The sequence below is a fragment of the Rutilus rutilus genome (genome assembly GCF_951802725.1).
Source record: "Rutilus rutilus genome assembly, chromosome: 7".
Classification (NCBI taxonomy): domain Eukaryota; kingdom Metazoa; phylum Chordata; class Actinopteri; order Cypriniformes; family Leuciscidae; genus Rutilus; species Rutilus rutilus.
In genome coordinates, this window is record NC_140221.1 from 3,151,172 (window position 1) to 3,172,090 (window position 20,919).

Sequence of the window (20,919 nt, forward strand, 5' to 3'; positions counted from 1 at the left end):
TGATCTGTTCAGTTTCTGCACGCACTGAATCGTCTGAAGCGATTTCATTTCACAGAATTTCACACTCGACTCGGAGTCGTAACAGGAAGATTTAAGAACATCAAGAGCGTAAGATGAAGTGGCCATGGACCTACAGTACAGTCAAGTGAGAGCAAATCTTCAAATGCATCATATTTTTTGCCAGCGATGAAGATCTTTATTAGTTGAACATCTTCGTAAGCTGTCTGTGAATGAATGAGTCCAGGACGATATATTCGATTTCATTTCACTCATGTAATAGATTTTACAACCAAACAGATTATTACACCACGATAGCACTACTAGAAAGTATGAGATTACCCATTTTTTGGACATATACATTAATTTATACATTAAATAAGCTATACCATTGTTCACAGTTTATGAACACCCGCCATCCCGCGGTAGTGTGTGTGTGTTGCGCAGTGGCGTGCGAACTCGACTTGAAAACGAATGCCTTTGCCTGCCGTAGACACAGTTAACCAGTTTAAACATGCTTGCAGAAATATACATTTGATTATATTTTGGAGAACAGACAGAAGAAGATCCGTCGATGTACTTTGTTCAGATGTTCAGTAGCAGTCATGCGAGCACACGTGAAGAGTTTTAACTCTTTCTTCTCTGTGTCAATTACATGCCTTTGAATGCAACACTCTGCAGATGCACTTTATTTCGACATTGTCTAATAATCAAAATGTAGTTGTATAAGTTACTATTATACAAACCAAAGGACAGACAATGATTTTCAGGCTATACAGATGGCAGAAATAATGCAGTCTCTTCTGTTTTTGTTGCAAAGATAGCCTATCTACTTATGATAATAATAGTCATTTAAAGGGGTGATGAACTGAGAAATCAAATTTTCCTTGAGCTTTTGACATATAAGAGATCATCATACTATAATAATATCCTGTAAGTTTCAGAACTGAAAACTACCTTGTTGGTCCAATAAAAGCTTTTATAGACATCAGGCTCAGCAAACGACTCGTTTTTCAAAGTGGGGAACTATGACGTCAAAGAGGATAAAACCCCGCCTCCACAAAAGAAGATCAACGCCTACTTCAACACGGCCTGTTTAGCCCCGCCCACCGATTCGCCCAAACATGCTAAATAACATAGGACATGATAATTGCTAAACCGGATCGAGCTACTTCCAAGCAATAAACATGCTGTTTACTAAATATTGTGCAGCGCCTGTTTGTGGAAGAAGACAGTCTGCATAAGCTTCCTTCGGATTCCAGCATGGTTAAACTTTATTAAATCAGTCAATCACAATTTCCCGACACGGATCTGCCAGCAACATGTAAGTAACCATGTGTATTCTAATGCCTGATCTGCGATCAGTGATTTCTGATGTGTAATTATTCAAGTTCAGATATCTTTCTCTTAAAATCGTTCAATACAGTTTATGCATCAGTGACTAAACGATCAACTTCACATAATTTCTCGTAGTATTATGAAAATAATCTTTTTTAAACTGTTATTAAATTATATACAGAAAGCGATCAAAGAACGATCCCTTTCCAATCGCCCAAGCTGTCAATCAAACAGCACAGCGCGAGCCGCGAGAGCTTATCTGGACACTTACCAAACTCGTGATGAAATAATGACACTGTTACACTACACAACGAAGCTCTTACTGTGTATTCACATCGTGTTTGCATTGTGATTTGGTGTAAGCATTTGTGAGAGTGCAAAAATTGCATTGCAATGATAAGATCTTTATTCACGCGATCAACAGACTGTCTGTCATCTGCTCAGTCAAAGCTCATCATGCTGCAACCTTTCATGTGATGGAATAGATTTAAATATAATGCTTTAAACGATACTTTTCACGATTTGTTAATCTCGATAGCTGTAATAGTAAAAACGTAGTAACAGTTTTCGAGAGAGTTCATGTAATACTAGCTATTTCATATGCAAGCATGTCAGCCAATCACAGCAGTGGGCGATTGCACTGCAGTCTCACAGCAGACACGCCCCTTAAAACGGAGCGTTCAAATCTGAGGCTGAAATCAGGCTTGGAAAAATGGCTTTTATTTATAAATTATGACAATTTTTGATGTAAAAATCATACTAACATTATAAGGGCACCCCAGGCAACATTATAAAATAATAAAACAATCCAGTTCATGACCCCTTTAAATAAAAAAAAATATCTAAATAATATATATGACGACTTAAGATGCAAAAGCCTCTAAGTAGCCTACCATCTGACATTTTCTTCTAAAAGAGCATTTTTATTAAGCTTGTATGTTTATGTTCAGTTATTTCACTTAAATGGCAACGAACAGTTCCTATTAATTGTCATTAAAGAGAAATGATTGAACTTAAATATACGAGCTTGATAAAAATGCTTGTTTTAGAAGAAAATTTCAGATGGCACTCAGAGGCTTTTGCATCATGAAGTCTTCATATATATATATAGGCCTATATGATCCGAAGTAACTAGTAACTCGCTACTTGAGTAGTTTTTTCATTGGATACTTTTTTACTCTTACTTAGATTAGTACTTTTACTTGAGTACAGTTTTTGGATACTCTACCCACCTCTGATAAGTATTTATTATGTCTATGGTCACGTCAGTCAAGCCCAAACCAAGACACACGCAAGTGACGCAACCCATAGCAACCCTAATGGCAACGACACCTCAGACCGACAGATTCGTAAAAAAAGGCCACAGGTTTGTTCACATTGTCATGTTAATTATAATCGAATGCATTTTATTTTATTGACCCCAATATTATCATTGATATTTGTTTGAGAGGGGCACTTTTGATTAATTTTGAAAAAGGGGCAGGGGCTCGAGCACCCAAGATCTTTTTGTAGGAGACTTTGAGCTTTGTAAGTTTGTAGATCCTATACATGCAAAAACATCTACATACCACACTAAAGAAAAAGGAAACCATGAAACCGCATCATATGACCCCTTTAATACATTAATACAAATGTAATGCAACTATTATTAGAAACAAGATGTATAAACTCAAGCTTCCATTGTTTTCTAAAAGTGAGCTTGAACTTTTCTTCTCATAATTATGAAAATGTCATTTTAATTAGTCTTTGTCTCCCTCTGCTGGTACAACACAAAGATATTCAGGCTCTTTATTTAACTCTGTAACAAAACTCAGAGCTTTTTGAGTTACTGTGCGTTTATACAAATAAAATGGTCTACGAATGAGAAACTGTAATTTGCTGCTGTGAGATAAAAGGTGTTTCACTGCCGCCTCATCAGGTCTGTCAGAGGATTGTTGAAATCTGAATGAAGTCTTAATTTATAACAGTGAAGTCACTGTATCTTCAGTCTCTGTTGATTCTGTTGACTGTGAGTCTCTGTAGTGGATCTTTATTCACCATCAGATGATCATCAGAAGATCAGACTGTCATCTATAACCTAAAATAAAACACACAAACAGTCACATATGCAGTATGAGATATTACGTCTGTCACATCTTTTCATAAGAAAACTAACTAGATAATCTATATTAATTAATTCTCAAGCATGATCATATAGCTTCTATCTGATGCTCAAAGTCACTTTACAAAATCAAAAGCACATGAAAGATCACTTTCACACAACGGACAGCCGATACAGAACCAGCAGAAATGATCATTACAAAAAAAATAAAATCACAAAATGTGCATTTACACAGAATGTTTATTGCTTCTCTGACGCCGAGAACATAAATGCATTTACACAGGAATTAAAATCGTGGGAAATAATACTTTGAACATTACTATTTTAAAACTACAGTTTTAACAAAGTGTTATAAAATGAATTTAAAAGTAATTAAATCGTAAACAAAGAAATAAAACTGAAGATAAATAAAAATACAGAATTTAAAATTTCCTCTGTGTGATATAACGTTAGCTATCTCACGCTCTGATGTTTGTCATAATTCTGTGGTACTGATAGCTATTTTCTATTTCTTAATAAAATTGTTCCAGATGGAACAAATGCTACAAAGAAATTATGAATTATTACACCGGGTCGATCACCACCACAGGATTTATTTCATTTTTTTTTTTTTTCAAAGAGCCAGAAAGAACAATTATGCTATCATTAGCGTTTCAGGCAGGTCGTGTGTGGGTGAAATATCGTCCTCAAGAAGATGATTTTTGGAATATAATATAACACAGTGACGGCGAATAAGCATTTACCGTATCTGAGAGAAATGTAGCGGCGCGTTGATCTGCCAGTCTCTTCAAAGGAAGATTACACACGGCGAAAGCCACTTGATTACACACATCGACGACTGTTATTTTGGTGGTTTGCTTCACGATGTGAGTACAGGACACTTTTACTTTATTGTCCCTTGTTGGCTGACATTTTTTAATTTGGCTAAAACAATATGGAGCCAGGCTGATATGTTTAGTCTTCCGCTTCTTGATTCTCGCGCCGCGCGTTTGGTTGTCATGACAATGACGTAGTTTAGAGCGGCACAAGGTCACGTTCATTTACACTGAACCAAAACAATATCAGAGTCATCTTTGATACTAGGGGCTGAGGTGGGTCAGACCCGTCATACTTTAAGTTTGCTTTTATGCAGCATTGTGTCTTTACACAGAACTTTGAGCAGACACAGAGCTGCTTTAGAGCAGCCTTAACTCGGCTGTGTAAAGATGCCTATAGAGACAGTTAAAGGGGAAAAGCTGAAAATAACATTAATATTATTTTCACAATCAGTGAGCAGAATTAAACTCATATTAAACAGTTTAGAGTTCAGAGACGTACAGAAACTGAAGCTGAATTTAAGACTCTGATGATCTCAGACACAATATTCACACACACACACACACACACACACACACACACACACACACACACACACACACACACACACACACACACACACACACACACACGGTGTTACTGAACCTGGTCCAATTTACTTATATTTCTAGTGAGTAAATCAGCCATTTGAACTTTAAATGAAAATATGATGATGAAAATTGTTAAAAACTATTCTTACAATAGTGTCTCCAGTTTATAATGTGGATCATCCTTCAGATCCTTTAACAGCTTCACTCCTGCGTCTCCTAGATTATTCTTAAACAGATACAGTTCTCTCAGGTGTGAGGGGTTTGATCTCAGAGCTGAAGCCAGAGCAGCACAACCTTCATCTGTGACACCACAATCCCTCAACCTGTAGAGAACAATGACACACATTAAGCCTATATCCAGAGATAAACATGACACTTAAAAAATAAATAACATAATGCTGTCAATATGAAATATATACAAATATTCATTAGAAACAAGTTGTTAAATTACATCAGTTAGGATTAGGGGATTCAATATACAGTTTGTACAGTATAAAAATCATTATTTCTACGGAAAATCCCCATAAAACATGGAAACCCAACGTGTGTGTGAGTGTGAATGTGTTTTAATGCTTAATGTATTTGTAAACATTTTAAGGAACGTGTGTGTGTGTGATTAATGTATTTGTAAACATTTTAAGGAACGTGTGTGTGTGTGATTAATGTATTTGTAAACATTTAAGGAATGTGTGTGTGTGTGTGTGTGTGTGTGTGTGTGTGTGTGTGTGTGTGTGTGTGTGTACTTGTTTTCATGACAACTGAGGACATTTTTATGATAACACACCTGCAAATGAGGACACTCGGGAAAATACGTGATTTATGACATTTAAGGAATGTGTGTGTGTGTGTGTGTGTGTGTGTGTGAGAGAGAGTGAGTGAGTGTGCTTAATGTATTTGTAAACATTTTAAGGAACATTGTGTGTGTGTGTGTGTGTGTGTGTGTGTGTGTGTGTGTGTGTGCTTAATGTATTTGTAAACATTTCAAGGAGCATGTGTGTGTGTGTGAGAGAGAGTGAGTGTGCTTAATGTATTTGTAAACATTTTAAGGAACATTGTGTGTGTGTGTGTGTGTGTGTGTGTGTGTGTGTGTGTGTGTGCTTAATGTATTTGTAAACATTTCAAGGAGCATGTGTGTGTGTGTGTGTGTGTGATTCATGTATTTGTAAGCATTTTAAGGAGCATGTGTGTGTGTGTGTGTGTGTGTGTGTTAGCAGGGGAGGATTGGGACGATTGTAAGGGTCCAGCAGAACTCCATAATTTCCTGGATGATTTTGGCATTTACTTCGTAAAATAATCTTTTAGGAAGCATGCTATAAAGAACGGGTATTCATTATAGTGTGTGCCAAGTGTGTGTGTTCGTTCACGGGTTATTCAGAAACGACACAGTGCGGAAACGGAAAATCACCAAGCGACAATAAAACTAGTCCAGTGATGTATATATTTAGGCTTCTGAAGCCTCTGAGCCAATTTCTGTGAGGAATCGATCAAAATTTATGATTTCGATTTCGTTCTAGTCATATGTGTACATTTGTAATGATGTCCGATTCGTTAATGAATCATTTGAGTCGGTTCATTGCAGTGAATAGGAGAAACCCATTAATAAACCAGTCTAGATGATTCAGTCATGAACAGAACTGATTTGGTTTACCGAGTTCAAATCACTGATTCAATGATCCTGTCAATGTTTTAGTGAACACTGTCTCAGGAAAGACTAAATGGTCTGGTCATGCTGTCTATTAAACATGATTTAGCACGACAGCTTATTTTCAAAGATCTGATCAAAGAATGGTGTTGTACTGAATGCAGTATGTAATTATTTGTATAGTTATTAAATGTATAATTTTAGTTAATTTAATAAACTTTCAAACTTTCATTTAGTTCTTTATTGTCTCTTGTTGAATAATAATTGCTATGCTTATAGATAATTATTGTTGTTATATGTGGCAAAAAGATAAGATAAGGGTTTATAGAAAATCCAGAGCTTCCCACTCGTATTTACGACATTAGCCGCTTTTGCACTGTCGGGCCGAACGGTTCTCATTGCGTAACCGTTCCATTCCGTGCCGATCCGGGTCAGCTGGTGCGGTTACGGTTTCATTCTCCACTGTGGGTTTGACAGCAGCCGCTCTTTGGAATGTAATACAAACGCGTCAGTCGTTGCCTTGGTAACGCGGCGGTTTACTGATGATATGACAAGTGACCAATCCTGGCGACTTTACTTCACGGATTCTACCAGCACGGTTCGGCTGAGGATTCATTACCATTATAAGAACCGTTCGGCCCAACAGAGGAAAAGCGACTATTGTGGAGGCGTTCATGTGCGTTCAACTCGTAAATACAATCTTTACGAGATGACATGAACGCATCATATGAGTGTTGAGTGACGTAATATCCCTTTGGACGCGTGGATGTGACGTGAGACTGAAAGCACTGAAAAGCCCTCGCGCTACCTATGCAGAGAGAGAGATAAGACAGTAGAGCTGCACGATTCATCTTTAAAATACTGTGATCTCCATTCAAACACCCACACAATCTTTCAATTTGTCTATTAAACCTTTGACAAAATCATATCGCAACATTCAAATCTGTGTTGGCGCTGCCGCTGACCCAGAGAGAGTTGTCATCAAACAGCTTCACAAAAGATCTTTAAAACCTCATAATAGCATCATCATTTCTGTGATACAATAGTTCAAATTATCATAGAAGTACTGGGATAAAAGTTTAAAGTTCAAATATAAACACTGATGTCTACGATAGCGATCAAAATAGAGTAAATCAGCCTTTGATAGAAACTTGCCGCTTAAAATAGCGCATTTATCGATTACATTATTCCGCCACTAGGCGACAACTGACTGTTATTAATGTAATTAATGTACAATAAAGGCTGTATTAAAGCACTTAATGACATGTTTTTATTCTCCGTGACCTAATCTAGCGTGAGAACTATTTATGGTTAATACGTTGTTAACAAACAGGGTTCCCACACCTTGGTTAACTTCAAATTCAAGGACCTTTCAAGGACTTTCCAGGTCCAATACCCTCAAATTCAAGGACTTAATGTGGGGACACATTTGTTGTGTACAACAACAAACGATGAGGTACCATGGTAGTTTCATGCGCGCGTACAACACAAAGTACCTCATGCGGGAAACACTTAACGTAACCAGGGTTTTCCCTGGCTTAAAACGAGGCGGACGTGGTAAAATCCTAATAATGTATTTTAATAATAAGATAATTAAATTAGTATTTTTTGTAGATCATCATATAGCCTAATGTGTTTCCCACATTGTTTTTGTGGGTGGCGCTTGGTACCTCTAGGGGGGTACGGGGGCATGCCTCCCCGGAAGACAATTTTGTACATTTTAAAGATAAATTCATTAATCTGGTGCACTTTGAGTCACCCGAATCCACTGTTAAAAAGAAATAATCCACCCGCAAAACCGCCCATATTCTTTGATTTAGATATCTGCATCTGATCATCACATTACAATTATTCAAATGAGTGTTAAGCATGATAATATGGTAACATATCACACTGAAGTAGGCTGATTTAAAATGAACATTTATTTAAAATAAAAGTTCTTCTTTTGGCAAAATTACATTTCCTTAATAGCCTAAACAGAGGCTTTACTCCCTTCAAACTTAAGTTGTCAATGTTTCATTACATCACTGTTTGAAAACACAACAAATGTTGTACCTTTTATAAAGGGCATTTTTCCCCTAATTTTATTAAATGTATGCTCCATCTTTCATTTCAAATTCTTACATTTGATCAATATATTCAATTAAAATAATAAGACACTAGGCTGTTACAAAACTAATTAAATCATTTACATTGAAAAATGATAACTGTATTTAAATTAGATTATTTAAAATATTTTTGAATATACAAATAAGGAATGTTGAAAAGAATGATACTTTATGAAACTAAATCGCCAGTAGGAGGCAGCAGGCGACCATCTTAATGAGCGAGTCATTGAGTCATTCATTCAAACGATTCGCTCAAACAGCTGATTTATTCAGAATGAGGCCTTTTATGAATGGGTAATTGAATCTTTGACTCAACCGATTCGTTCAAAACGCAAATCATTCAGTAATGAAACAAGTGTTGCTGTGAGATGCGCTATGGTTCTGTGATCTTTGTTTGGAACTATTTTCGCTGCTGAAACAGAACAAAAACAGTCATTGCATCTAAAATGTAAGTGACTTAACTTTAACTATTTGTTTATTGAACTGTTATGAAATCAGTTTCGGTTTCAATCTTGATGGCATTCAGGAAAACAGCTCTCAGGTCATGTAACTGCGCAAGCCTCACAGCGCAACATTGCTACCGTTAGGTAGGCCTATATTATTATCAACTATAGGCTATCAATCACCACTTACATTAAATGAAATAAAACAGAATCATCCTCACGTTTTAGGTGATTCCCTAGTTATTTTTTATTGTCAAGAGCCGGAGGCGGCACGAAATTTGACGGAGGCGGCCGCCTCATAATTCTCTATGCAGGAAAAACCCTGGTAACGTAACGCGTAAATGCGCTTAACTAGTGTAAATCAAGCAAGCTAGTATGCATAGGCCATGAACTGTTGGCGAAATAACACATTAGGGGACCGGAGTGAATATGGAATTTTTTCCAGAAAACTTATTGCACAAAATAAATTCAAGCACTTTCAAGCACCTGTCTCTATGTATGTTTATTTTCAAAAACTTTCCAGGGCCTTGAAAAAAAAAATTCAGATTCACAAACTTTCAAGGATTTCAAGGACCCATGGGAACCCTGAACAAATCATTATTTAACTCTTTACATAAGAGCTAATTAAACAGTAATACTTGGTTAATTACAGTGACAGTGAACCAAGAATTTGCTATTTGTATATAGTCTCTTAATATATTAACTACAGCTTATATACTATTATATACTATTCATTAACTATAATAATAAACTAATAGTTTGAAAATGATTTATAAGCGCTGTGTTACTGTATACTTGTGATAAAGTGTTGCCATTATTTCAAACCGGTCGCATTAAGTGTAATTGTTTCTTTTGTATGTGATGAAGTGATTCTTCTTTTTCAAAAATAACACAAAATAAACAAAGTAAAGATGAATTTGACTGATAGCATTATTATTATTATTTTCAAGATTTCCATAGATATGGTGATATATTGTTATTGTGTGTTATTTTGGCCATGATAATCATGTAGTGATAAATCTGATATGGTGACAGCCCTGGTTCAGGTGAAACACACACCACTTCCCTCTTTTCAGCTGCACACACACATTTTGAGGCAATGCTCAAGCTTTTACAAGGGTCTGTTTGCACAAGCATTACAAGACAAGTTGATTTACAGAAAACATTTGTAATTTAAAAAACCTCTTCACTGTATCCTGCATCTGTTGTCTGGTTTGTAGTTCGTCCGGTTTATTTAACTGTTAGTTTTAATAATATAGTAAGATGTAAATGTTCCTCTTCAGGGAGACTCCTCACCGCTGCCTTCGACCGCCGGCAGGATCTGACGGCTCAAGCTGGAGTCTGTCTCTGAGCCACCGGATGGGGCTTACACCAAAGATATATTGTATACACTATCTACTGTACATATTAATCCTTATTCACTCCAAGTCTTTATGGTAGAGATGATCTTACCACAGTTTCTCCAGTTTACAGTGAGGATTCGCCAGTCCAGCAGAAAACAGCTTCACTCCTGAGTCTCCTAGTTTATTCTCAGACAGACCCAATGTTCTCAGGTGTGAGGGGTTTGATCTCAGAGCTGAAGCCAGAGCAGCACAACCTTCATCTGTGACACCACACTCACCCAACCTGTAGAGAACAATGACACACATTAAGCCTATATCCAGAGATAAACATGACACTTAAAAAAATAAATAACATAATGCTGTCAATATGAAATATATACAAGTATTCATTAGAAACAAGTTGTTAAATTACATCAGTTAGGATTAGGGGATTCAATATACCGTTTGTACAGTATAAAAATCATTATTTCTATGGAAAATCCCCATAAAACATGGAAACCCAACGTGTGTGTGAGTGTGAATGTGCTTTAATGCTTAATGTATTTGTAAACATTTTAAGGAAAGTGTGAATGTGTGTGTGTGTGTGTGTGTGTGTGTGTGTGTGTGTTAGCAGGGGAGGATTGGGACGATTGTAAGGGTCCAGCAGAACTCCATAATTTCCTGGATGATTTTGGTATTTACTTCGTAAAATAATCTTTTACGAAGCACGCTATAAAGAACGGGTATTCATTATAGTGTGTGCCAAGTGTATGTGTTCGTTCGCGGGTTATTAAGAAACGACACAGTGCGAAAACGGAAAATCACCAAGCGACACTAAAACTAGTCCAGTGATGTATATATTTAGGCTTCTGAAGCCTCTGAGCCAATTTCTGTGAGGAATCGATCAAAATTTACGATTTCGTTCTAGTCATAGGTATACATTTGTAATGATGTCCGATTCGTGAATGAATCATTTGAGTCGGTTCATTGCAGTGAATAGGAGAAACTCGTTAATAAACCAGTCTAGATGATTCATTCATGAACAAAACTGATTTGGTTTACCGAGTTCAAATCACTGATTCAATGATCCTGTCAATGTTTTAGTGAACACTGTCTCAGGAAAGACTAAATGGTCTGGTCATGCTGTCTATTAAACACGATTTAGCACAACGGCTTATTTTCAAAGATCTGATCAAAGAATGGTGTTGCACTGAATGCAGTATGTAATTATTTCTATAGTTATAAATGTATAATTTTAGTTAATTTAATAAACTTTCAAACTTTCATTTAGTTCTTTATTGTCTCTTGTTGAATAATAATTGCTATCCTTATTGATAACGATTGTTGTTATATGTGGCAAAAAGATAAGATAAGGGTTTATAGAAAATCCAGAGCTTCCCACTCGTATTTACGACATTAGCCGCTTTTGCACTGTCGGGCCGAACGGTTCTCATTGCGTAACCGTTCCATTCCGTGCCGATCCGGGTCAGCTGGTACGGTTACGGCTTCATTCTCCACTGTGGGTTTGACAGCAGCCGCTCTTTGGAATGTAATGCAAACGCGTCAGTCGTTGCCTTGGTAACGCGGCGGTTTACTGATGATATGAGATGTGAATAGCGATCGCGTTATGGAGAATGATCAGCTATTGTTTTTAATTTTATTATTGCTTTGTTTACTTCACTCAAAGAGCGCTTAACCAGCTACAGAGAAACTGGCAGCCAGGCAACAGACAAGTGACCAATCCTGGCGACTTTACTTCACGGATTCTACCAGCACGGTTCGGCTGAGGATTCATTACCATGAACGTTCGGCCCGACGGAGGAAAAGCGACTATTGTGGAGGCGTTCATGTGCGTTCAACTCGTAAATACAATCTTTACGAGATGACATGAACGCATCATATGAGTGTTGAGTGACGTAATATCCCTTTCAAGTGGACGCGTGGAACAGACGTGAGACTGAAAGCACTGAAAAGCCCTCGCGCTACTCATATGTCATATGCATACTCAACACTGTTAGACTTTGCCGTAATTTTACAGTTACTTACCGCAAAAAAGCCCAGTAAAATACCACTTATATTATTTACGGTTAACTACTGTAATATGCACTGCATTATGGGTATTTTTTATGAAATACAGTGGAATATGGAATACAGTAACTTACTGTATATGGACTTTACTGTTTACGCAAAAGCAGTAGTGCTACCGTAAATGAAGAAGACAGATTTTTTTAAGTTTGTATATGCATATTGTATTTATGTTTTAGGCATATTAAAATATCATATGATAATGTTATATATTTTTTTGTTCTGCAGATGAAAATCATGAATCTGCATTCTCATTTTTAAGCTATGCAAACACTGGGTGTTTAAAAGTTAAATAAAATAAATAAATAAAAACACGTGGATGGAAGGATTTAAAATGAGTTCTTAGTAGGAGACCAGAGTAATTTTTATATTAGCATGTTCTCCAATAACAATATATATATATATATATATATATATATATATATATTTATATACAGTGGGTACGGAAAGTATTCATACCCCCAGTAAATATGATGAAAAATGACTGTAAAAAATAAATCTTTCAATCAAAAAATTGGCACAAATCTAACCTTTCATTGAAGTAAAAGAATTCAAATTGGGGGGGAAATCACATTATGAAATAAATGTTTTTCTCCAAAACACGTTGGCCACAATTATTCATACCCCTAGAATGTTTTATGAATAAAATATCTCTGAAGTATATTCCCATTAATATTTACCTTTTTCAGCACACCAGGGGGACTAGGAAGATGAAATTGTCCAGCCATGACTTCTTGTTTCACAGGATTTTAAATATGAGGAAACACAAAGGCCAAATTCCCTTAATCATCCATCACAATGTGTAAAACCAAATAATACAGTTCTGATTTGCAGCAAAAGATTGTTGAGCGTCACAAAATAGAAAGTGGCTGTAAGAAAATAGCTAAATAATTGAAAATACCCATTTTGACCATCAGGGCAATAATTAAGAAGTTATAATCAAGTATAAATGTTACAAATCTGCCAGGAAGAGGACATGTGTCTATATTATCTTAATGCACGGTGAGGAGGAAAGTTTGAGTGGCCAAAGACTCTTCAAGGATCAAAGATGGAGAATTGCAGAGATTAGTTGAGTCTTGGGGTCAGAAAGCCTATAAAATCAAAAAATCAAACAACCCCTACATCCCCACATGTTGTTTGGGAGGGTTTCAAGAAAAATGCTCCTCGCTCCTCCAGAAACAAACTCCAGCATATTCAGTGGTCAGACACGACTGGACCTTCAGACGGCACAGGGTTCTGTGGTCAGATGAAACTAAAAAAATAGCTTTTTGGCAGCAAACACGCTAGATGGGTTTGGTGCACACAAGGATAAAAAGTACCCCATGTGTACAATTTAATATACCATTGGATCTTTAATGTTGTGGGCATATTTTTCTGCTAGAGGTCCTGGACTTCTTCTTCAGATACATGGCATCGTGGATTCTAGCAAATATCAACGGATAAAAAAATCCAAACCGGGCGGCTTCTGCTAGAAATCTTATAATGGGCCGTGGCTGGATCTTCCATTAGGACAACGATCCAAAACAAACATCAAAATCAACACAAAAATGTGTTAGGGAGCACAAAATTAAGCTTCTGCCATGACCGTCCCAGTTCCCTGACCTGATGAGTGGAGTGAACTGAAGAAAAGAAGCACCAACATGAACTTGTGAATCTGAAGGATCTGGAGAGATTCTGTATGAAGGAATGATCGCTGATCTCTTGTCAGATGTTCTCTAAACTCATCAGGCATTATAGAAGAAGACTCAGAGCTGTTATCTTGGCAAAAGGAGATTGCAAAAAGGTATTTACTAAAAGGGTATGAATAATTGTGGCCAATGTGTTTTGGAGAAAAACATTTATTTCATAATGTGATTTCCCCCCCAATTTGAATTCTTTTACTTCAATGAAAGGTTAGAATTTTGCCAATTTTTTGAACGAAAGATAAAAAAAATTGAATGAAAAGTTTATTTTTTACAGCCATTTTTGATCATATTTACCCGGGGTATGAATACTTTCCGTACCCACTGTATATACATACAAAAATTCACAACTGGTTCCCATACAGGCAATATAAATGATATAAATGTATTTTTATTTTATTTTAAATTAATATAAACTTTATATATATAAACTTCGCTTACATCTCACAAAATTTAAATTGTTGCAAAGCCCGCTCAACAACCTGGCAGAATGTAAACTGAGGTTTGTGTGACGTCACGTGTCGAGTGCGCGCTCATAACTGTACGTTCACACCGCCGCCGACTTCAGCTTCCAAAGTTACCGGAAGTCATTCATTTTCAATGGAAGCTGGCTTCTCTCAGCTGCAAGGAGCGTCAAATCCATCGGCGTCGCATTTTGAGCGTCAATCAGAAAGTTGAAAGTAGCTCAACTTTATGGTAATGAGCTATGACGCAAACGCCAGCAACTGGGAGGAGGGGGGGGGGGGGGGGGGGGGGGGATGAGGGGGGCGTGACCAAGATGGCCACCTGAACTGACGATTTTTGTCAAGCTCTTCATCACAAAAGTTATATGTTAGCCTAATTTGGTTTTAGAGACTACACTTTCTGATTTATAGTATCGTCTTGCTAGCTTTCCATCTTAAGTGAATTTTAACGTCACTTTGGATGGGTGGGGAGAAAAGAAACCGACATTTTAATTATTCTTCAAAAGACAGCACTAGCGACAGCATGCAGCTTGGCTGTGATCACGACTACAGGGAAAGTGCTGAAAGTACTGAAGGGAAAGTGCTAGAAGAGATGATCATGGATGAGAAGGAATTTCCGAAGTTACCGGTGACCCCGAGCGAATCACCTGCTGCGAAGAAGAAAACAATGAAGTCCGTTAAGACTGTTTCCTCCAATGCTGATGTCATCGGCACACTGTCCCAACTTATCAAGGAAAGGTCCGATTGCATTGAAAAGTTGGTGAGTGGCAACACTGAAAGAATTGATGAGCTGAGTAAGAAAGTTGACACTGCTTTTGCTGAAATTAAAGAGATGGAGAATAAGATGTGCAAGATGGAGGGTCGCATGCTTGCCTTGGAAAAGCCAGTCAAAATGCTTGAACAGCGAATGGATGAGATGGAGTCTTACTCCAGACGATGGAATCTAAGGCTATATGGTGTTTCAGAAGGTAAGGATGAGAATGTGCGTCTGCAGGCCATCAAGATCTGCAAAGCTGTTTTACCTGAAAATTCAGGGCGGCTCTCGGAAACGATTGACATTGCACATCGATTGGGCAAGAAGAGCGCAGCAGACTCCCGTCCCCGACCCATTATTCTTCAGTTTACATCGCGAATGATAAGAAATGAAATCTGGAAACAGGCTAAGACTTCTACCTTTCTTCAAGCTAATGGACTTCTCTTCAAGGAAGATTTCTCAAAAGGTGATCGTGAGAGGCGCTCGAAGCTGTGGCCATTGGTGAAACAGGCTCGGGATGCGGGGAAAACGGCTTTGAGAAATTAAGATATGAATCTGTTTGTTTTTAACATCCTTTTTTTCAGTCAAGTGATGGTTCTCGAGTTTTTTCCCTTTAAACAGAAAGACTGTCCAGTAATGTTTTAAGTTGCTGTTTACTTGAAGTTGCTGGTTGCAGCGCACAGTCTGTTACGGACTTTTCAAAGGCTTTTTTTAGTTATCGTTACAAGTGATGTGCTCGGACAAGTGATATACTTTCTTCTAGTTACTGGATGATAATTTGTTCTTCTGTACTATTTGTTTTGTTCTTCTTTTATGTCTTTATCACTCGTTTATCTTAATACTAGGGGGTTGAGAGACATTGTTAAAAGGAAGGCTTTATTTTTATTCACAAAACAACTTAAAACTGATTGCGTTTTTTTTTCAAGAGTCACATTCTGTTGCTAATGACACACAATTCTGGAGATCACAGTGGAATAATGATTTGTGGTTTGCTCATGGTTCTGAGAGATCTGAGGTAGAGGTCTGCGCGGGACTGTTTTTTAAGTCCCGCTCCCGCTGGGGTTATATCCCGCACCCACCCGTTCCCGCTATATATACACTATTTGTTCACCCGCTGTCTTCTTAGAATAATTTTCTTCCCGACCCGACCATCCCGCTTAATATAGATCACCCAGAATTTCACGTACATTTTCACAGAGAAAATAAAAATGTAGTCTGCACAAAAATTGTTTTATTATTATTTTATTCGCCTTGTCAATGTACAAAATTTAACATTTTGCTGCAGACAGTAGGGGAAAAAATGTCGCAGCGAAAAAAAAAAGAAGTGTAGGCTATTATTTTTATTCGTATTATCAAAATTCGTAACATTTTGCTGTCAACACAGGAAAAGTGTCAGAAAGAAAGAAAATATGACATGTCATTAAGCAAAATATGTAGGCCTTAACCGAACAATATGTAGGCCTTAACCTTCTCATCCCTGAGAAGAATGTGCTGACGTACGTCTCTCCAACAAAATATATAAATTCAACAATAACAAAAAAAAAAATTAACAACTCAAAATTGTAGGAAAAATATGTAGGCCTTCCATCGTGAAATTAAATCACTTTTTAACCAAACAATTTAAGAAAAGAATATGCCGACATCGATTTCAACGTCTCCCCTACAAACGAAATAAATTCAACAATAACTAATAATAAATTAACAACTCAAAATTGTAGGCCTTCCATCGCGAAATTAAACACTTTTAAACAATTTAACATCCCTGGGAATGTGCCGACATCGGTTTCAACGTCTCTCCTACAAACAAAACATAAATTAAATTCAACAATAACTAATAATAAATTAACATCTCAAAATTGTAGGCAATAATATGAAATGAACGAAAGCCGTTTACTTACTTGGAAAAATCAGCTTTTTCCAGACTATTTTAAATATCCATGCAAGAAAAGAATGTCATTGACTGATGACGGTTTCAATACCGAACGTCTTTCTTCCAAAATCCGACCGCAAAGGCTGAATGCTCTCTCGGAAGGTGCACTCGTGGCCGGGATGCAGAGGACATATCTCGCAAGGTTGCTCAGAGCAGGAAACTGGGACTGATGTGAATCCCACCACTGCAAAACTTTTTGTTGACTTGATAATTCAAGTCTCATGGTCATGTACTCCTGAATCTGAATATCTAGTGATTTCGATCCAACTGATTCTTCATTGTCCTCCCAATCAGAAAATTTTGAGAGAACAGTAGGCCTTTTGGCAGGTGTTGGCTCAACATCCTCCTCACCATGGGTATCAAACTTTAAATCTTCTATTATCTCCTTGACACCCTGTATCACCTCCTGACGCCCTCTTTCATCCAACATTTTCAAACTTCGCAGATTTGGCGTAAGAAAGGTTGCTATTCTATAAAGCATGTGAACTGAATTTGGCAAAGTGGTGTCTGTTGACAGTAGTTCTTTCAGCCGTTTCACACAGACTGTTGCGATTTCAGAGAGCAGAGGGTCTTTTGTGGCTGATGTACAGTGCTCAATTAATCGCACAGACCACGGAAGAACTAGTGAGGCACTTGGAGTTGTGTTGTCGGTTTCCAAGTCGTCAGTTGCCTCTTTAAAGGGTTTTAGGAATGATACTAGTAACTTGAGCGTGCTGGCGTTGATGCGTAAGATCTTGTCATGATTTTTGCTCTCAGTCAGCACAGATGCGATGTCTTCGTACTGTTCCAAAACGGAATTCAGCATGTCAAAATTTGAGTTCCACCGTGTCTCTACGGATTGTTTCAGTGACATTTTTAGCTTGGCCTGCTGTCCTGAGTGTTTGAAAAATGTGACCAATTTTTTAACATCAGTTAGAAGCCCAGCGATCTCTGGAGACATTTCCATTACGGCAGGACCAAACGCACTGGACAGAGTCACGTTTAGTATGTGCGCTGTGCAGTTTAGTCTCGTGTATCCTCGTAAGGCACTGATCATGTTAGCTCCACGATCTGTCACAAAAACTATCTTTCTGCGCATTTCTGTCGCATCAATGCCAAATATTCTGAGATTCTGCAGCAGGTGGATTCGAATATTTTCACCCGTCTTTGAGGTGCTTGGGTCAAAGGGGACAGCAAAAAGCACTCTAGAATGTAGCTCAGATTGCTCATTAACATAATGGATGGTTGCCGACAAAAATGACGTTTTGCGATAAGTTTCTGTCCATATGTCTGTTGTAATTGCACATCCGAATTTTTGTATTACTGCAGTGATTGCGTCAACAACATGTCTACGCAGACTCTGAGCCCTATTTTCAACATTTCTTGACACTGTTGTTGGATGTGGAAGTATCTCACTGACATTAAACTTTCCAATTTTTGCTGCTGTGTCGACCAAATGTTGGGCCAGCTGATTAAAACCTTTTCCGGACACAGTATCATACGGTCGAATGTCTTGGCAAACAAAGTCAACACATTTTTCTGTGGTCTCTTTTTTAAACTGCTCTGGCACCGGCCTAGACTTTGTAAATGCCAGTTTAGTTTGACCCTTTGTGCTGATGCATGAGTGCCGCCTTAAACCCGAGGTTCCAGTCTTGTGACTGCTGAACGGAAACACTTTAAGGCATTTATCACATTGCGCAAAGGGTATTTTTTTCCCATCTGCGTCTATGATGCATGAAAAAGACTCCCATACATTAGACTTGCCTGACGTGGGTTTTTTAGCAGTAAACTGACCATTGTCCAGTCCAAGTTGAACGTCCTTCAAGGACAGCGCATCCACACTTTGCTCCACACTTTGTTCTGCCATTTTTTTCTTTTGAGGGCCGTTTATCACATAGCCTACAGTCTGCCCTGAGGAGTCTGACCGTTAAGCCTGTTTTATACTTCTGCGTCGAACTGCCGCCGTAGCTACGTCGTAGGCTGTGTGTAGCGCGCGTACCCTACGGCGTACCCTGACGTGCACCTCTCCAAAAATGTAACAACGCGTCAATTCTACGCGGACACAAGCGCTGTGATTGGTCTGCCAGAACCCCTCCCTCGGGGTTTCACACGCTCCCTAGGTGCGCGTCAACGCGGACAACGACACAGAAGTATAAATTAAAACCAACACGTTGCCTACGGCGTATAGGCTCCGGCGTAGGTCCGACGCAGAAGTATAATGAGGCCTTTATGCACATGCTGCGCGCGTGCACAGATCCAGCAAATACAATCAATGCATGACAGAAAGAACCGTTACTGGTCCGTGCGTGCAGCGCGTGCATAACGGTCCTGAGTGCAGGGCAGGCTGTAGCCTATACCGGGTGGTCGATAAGATTAAGATTAGGTAAAGCGAAGATATGCTGTTCTGAAAGAACGTCGGCGTCGGGAACGTGATATTGAATGACCGACCGCTCCCGTTCAAATTACACCAGAGTTACCGACCGCTACCGTTTTTTAGTCGGAAATTTAATCCCGCGGCGCAAAATATCTGGTCGGGTCCCGCGGCTGGCCTCTAGGGGTAACATCGTTAAAGAACACTAAAGAACACATTTCCAGACCCTTTTGGTCATTTTTTATGTTTACTTATTTCTTGGAACAATTTATTTTTTATATTGGTTAATATTTATGGATACAACCTTAATACAGAAAATGACAAACTTTTTGAGTCTTTAGATGATAATTTTTTATTCTGGTTTCAGAAGTATCCACAGGCGTTCTTACTGGTGGGTGGTGATTTTAATATTACTTTAAATGACTTGGTCGACAGATGGCCTCCTAAGCAGTCGGGATCTTCTAGTAATGCTTTGAAAACCTTTATGCAAAAACACAATTTGGTTGATGTTTGGAGGGAGATGCACCCAAATCAAAATACTTATACCTGGAGTAATAAGAATGGTACAAGGCAGTCTCGCATAAATTTTTGGTTAGTCACGAGTAACATACCAAAGGAGAATGTTTTAGTTAATATTCTTGTTACTCCCCTAACAGACCACAAGGCAATTTTTATAAATATTAGATTTTCCTCTTTTGTAGCGCCACATTGTAGTTCCTTTTGGAAAATGAACATTTCTCACTTAAGGCATGATTCAGTTAAATTAGAACTTAAAATAATTATTTCTGTACATTGGGATTTGGCACAAAAGGAAAGAGCCTTTGGTAGATATTGGGAACTTTTAAAATATGAAGTTGGTAAATATCTAAGGTCCTATGGTGCTTTGCTTTTCAAACTAAACAGAATTTCAGAGGAGAAAATTGTGTCTGAAATCACCTCTTTCTATGGTGTCGCCTGATAGGATCTCACCTGATGAGAGATTGCGATTGACTAGTCTACAATATAAATTAGATGAGATCTATGAACGCAAAGTAGAAGGGGCCTTTGTCAGGTCGAGAGTTAAGTGGTTAGAAAAAGGTGAACAAAACTCATCATATTTTTTCAATCTTGAGAGACAGCGGGGTAAGCGTAACACAATTCACCACTTGAGCGTCAATGGTCATGTTACTGATGATTGTCAAACTATTTCTCACTTCTGTCATGACTTTTTTGCCAATCTTTACAAATCCAGCTATTGTACTGATACTGCCACTTCCTTCTTAGACTCTTTAGAAAGTGTAAATTCAATTAGTGCTAT

General features: G+C 38.0%; 1 protein-coding gene across 1 annotated transcript in view; it reads right to left on the reverse strand.

The window, feature by feature from the left end:
* Positions 1 to 2,397: 2,397 nt before the first annotated feature.
* The window catches only part of LOC311293410 (uncharacterized protein), a 331,123-nt gene continuing 312,601 nt past the window's right edge, over positions 2,398 to 20,919 (reverse strand). Inside the window, exons 19-21 of the mRNA XM_084413660.1 lie at positions 10,488 to 10,661; positions 4,992 to 5,165; positions 2,398 to 3,412 (exon numbers count right to left, since the gene is read on the reverse strand). Of these exons, the coding sequence (XP_084269786.1) occupies positions 3,406 to 3,412; positions 4,992 to 5,165; positions 10,488 to 10,661 (355 nt within the window). The 3' untranslated portion in view covers positions 2,398 to 3,405. The remainder of the gene's footprint in view (positions 3,413 to 4,991; positions 5,166 to 10,487; positions 10,662 to 20,919) is intronic.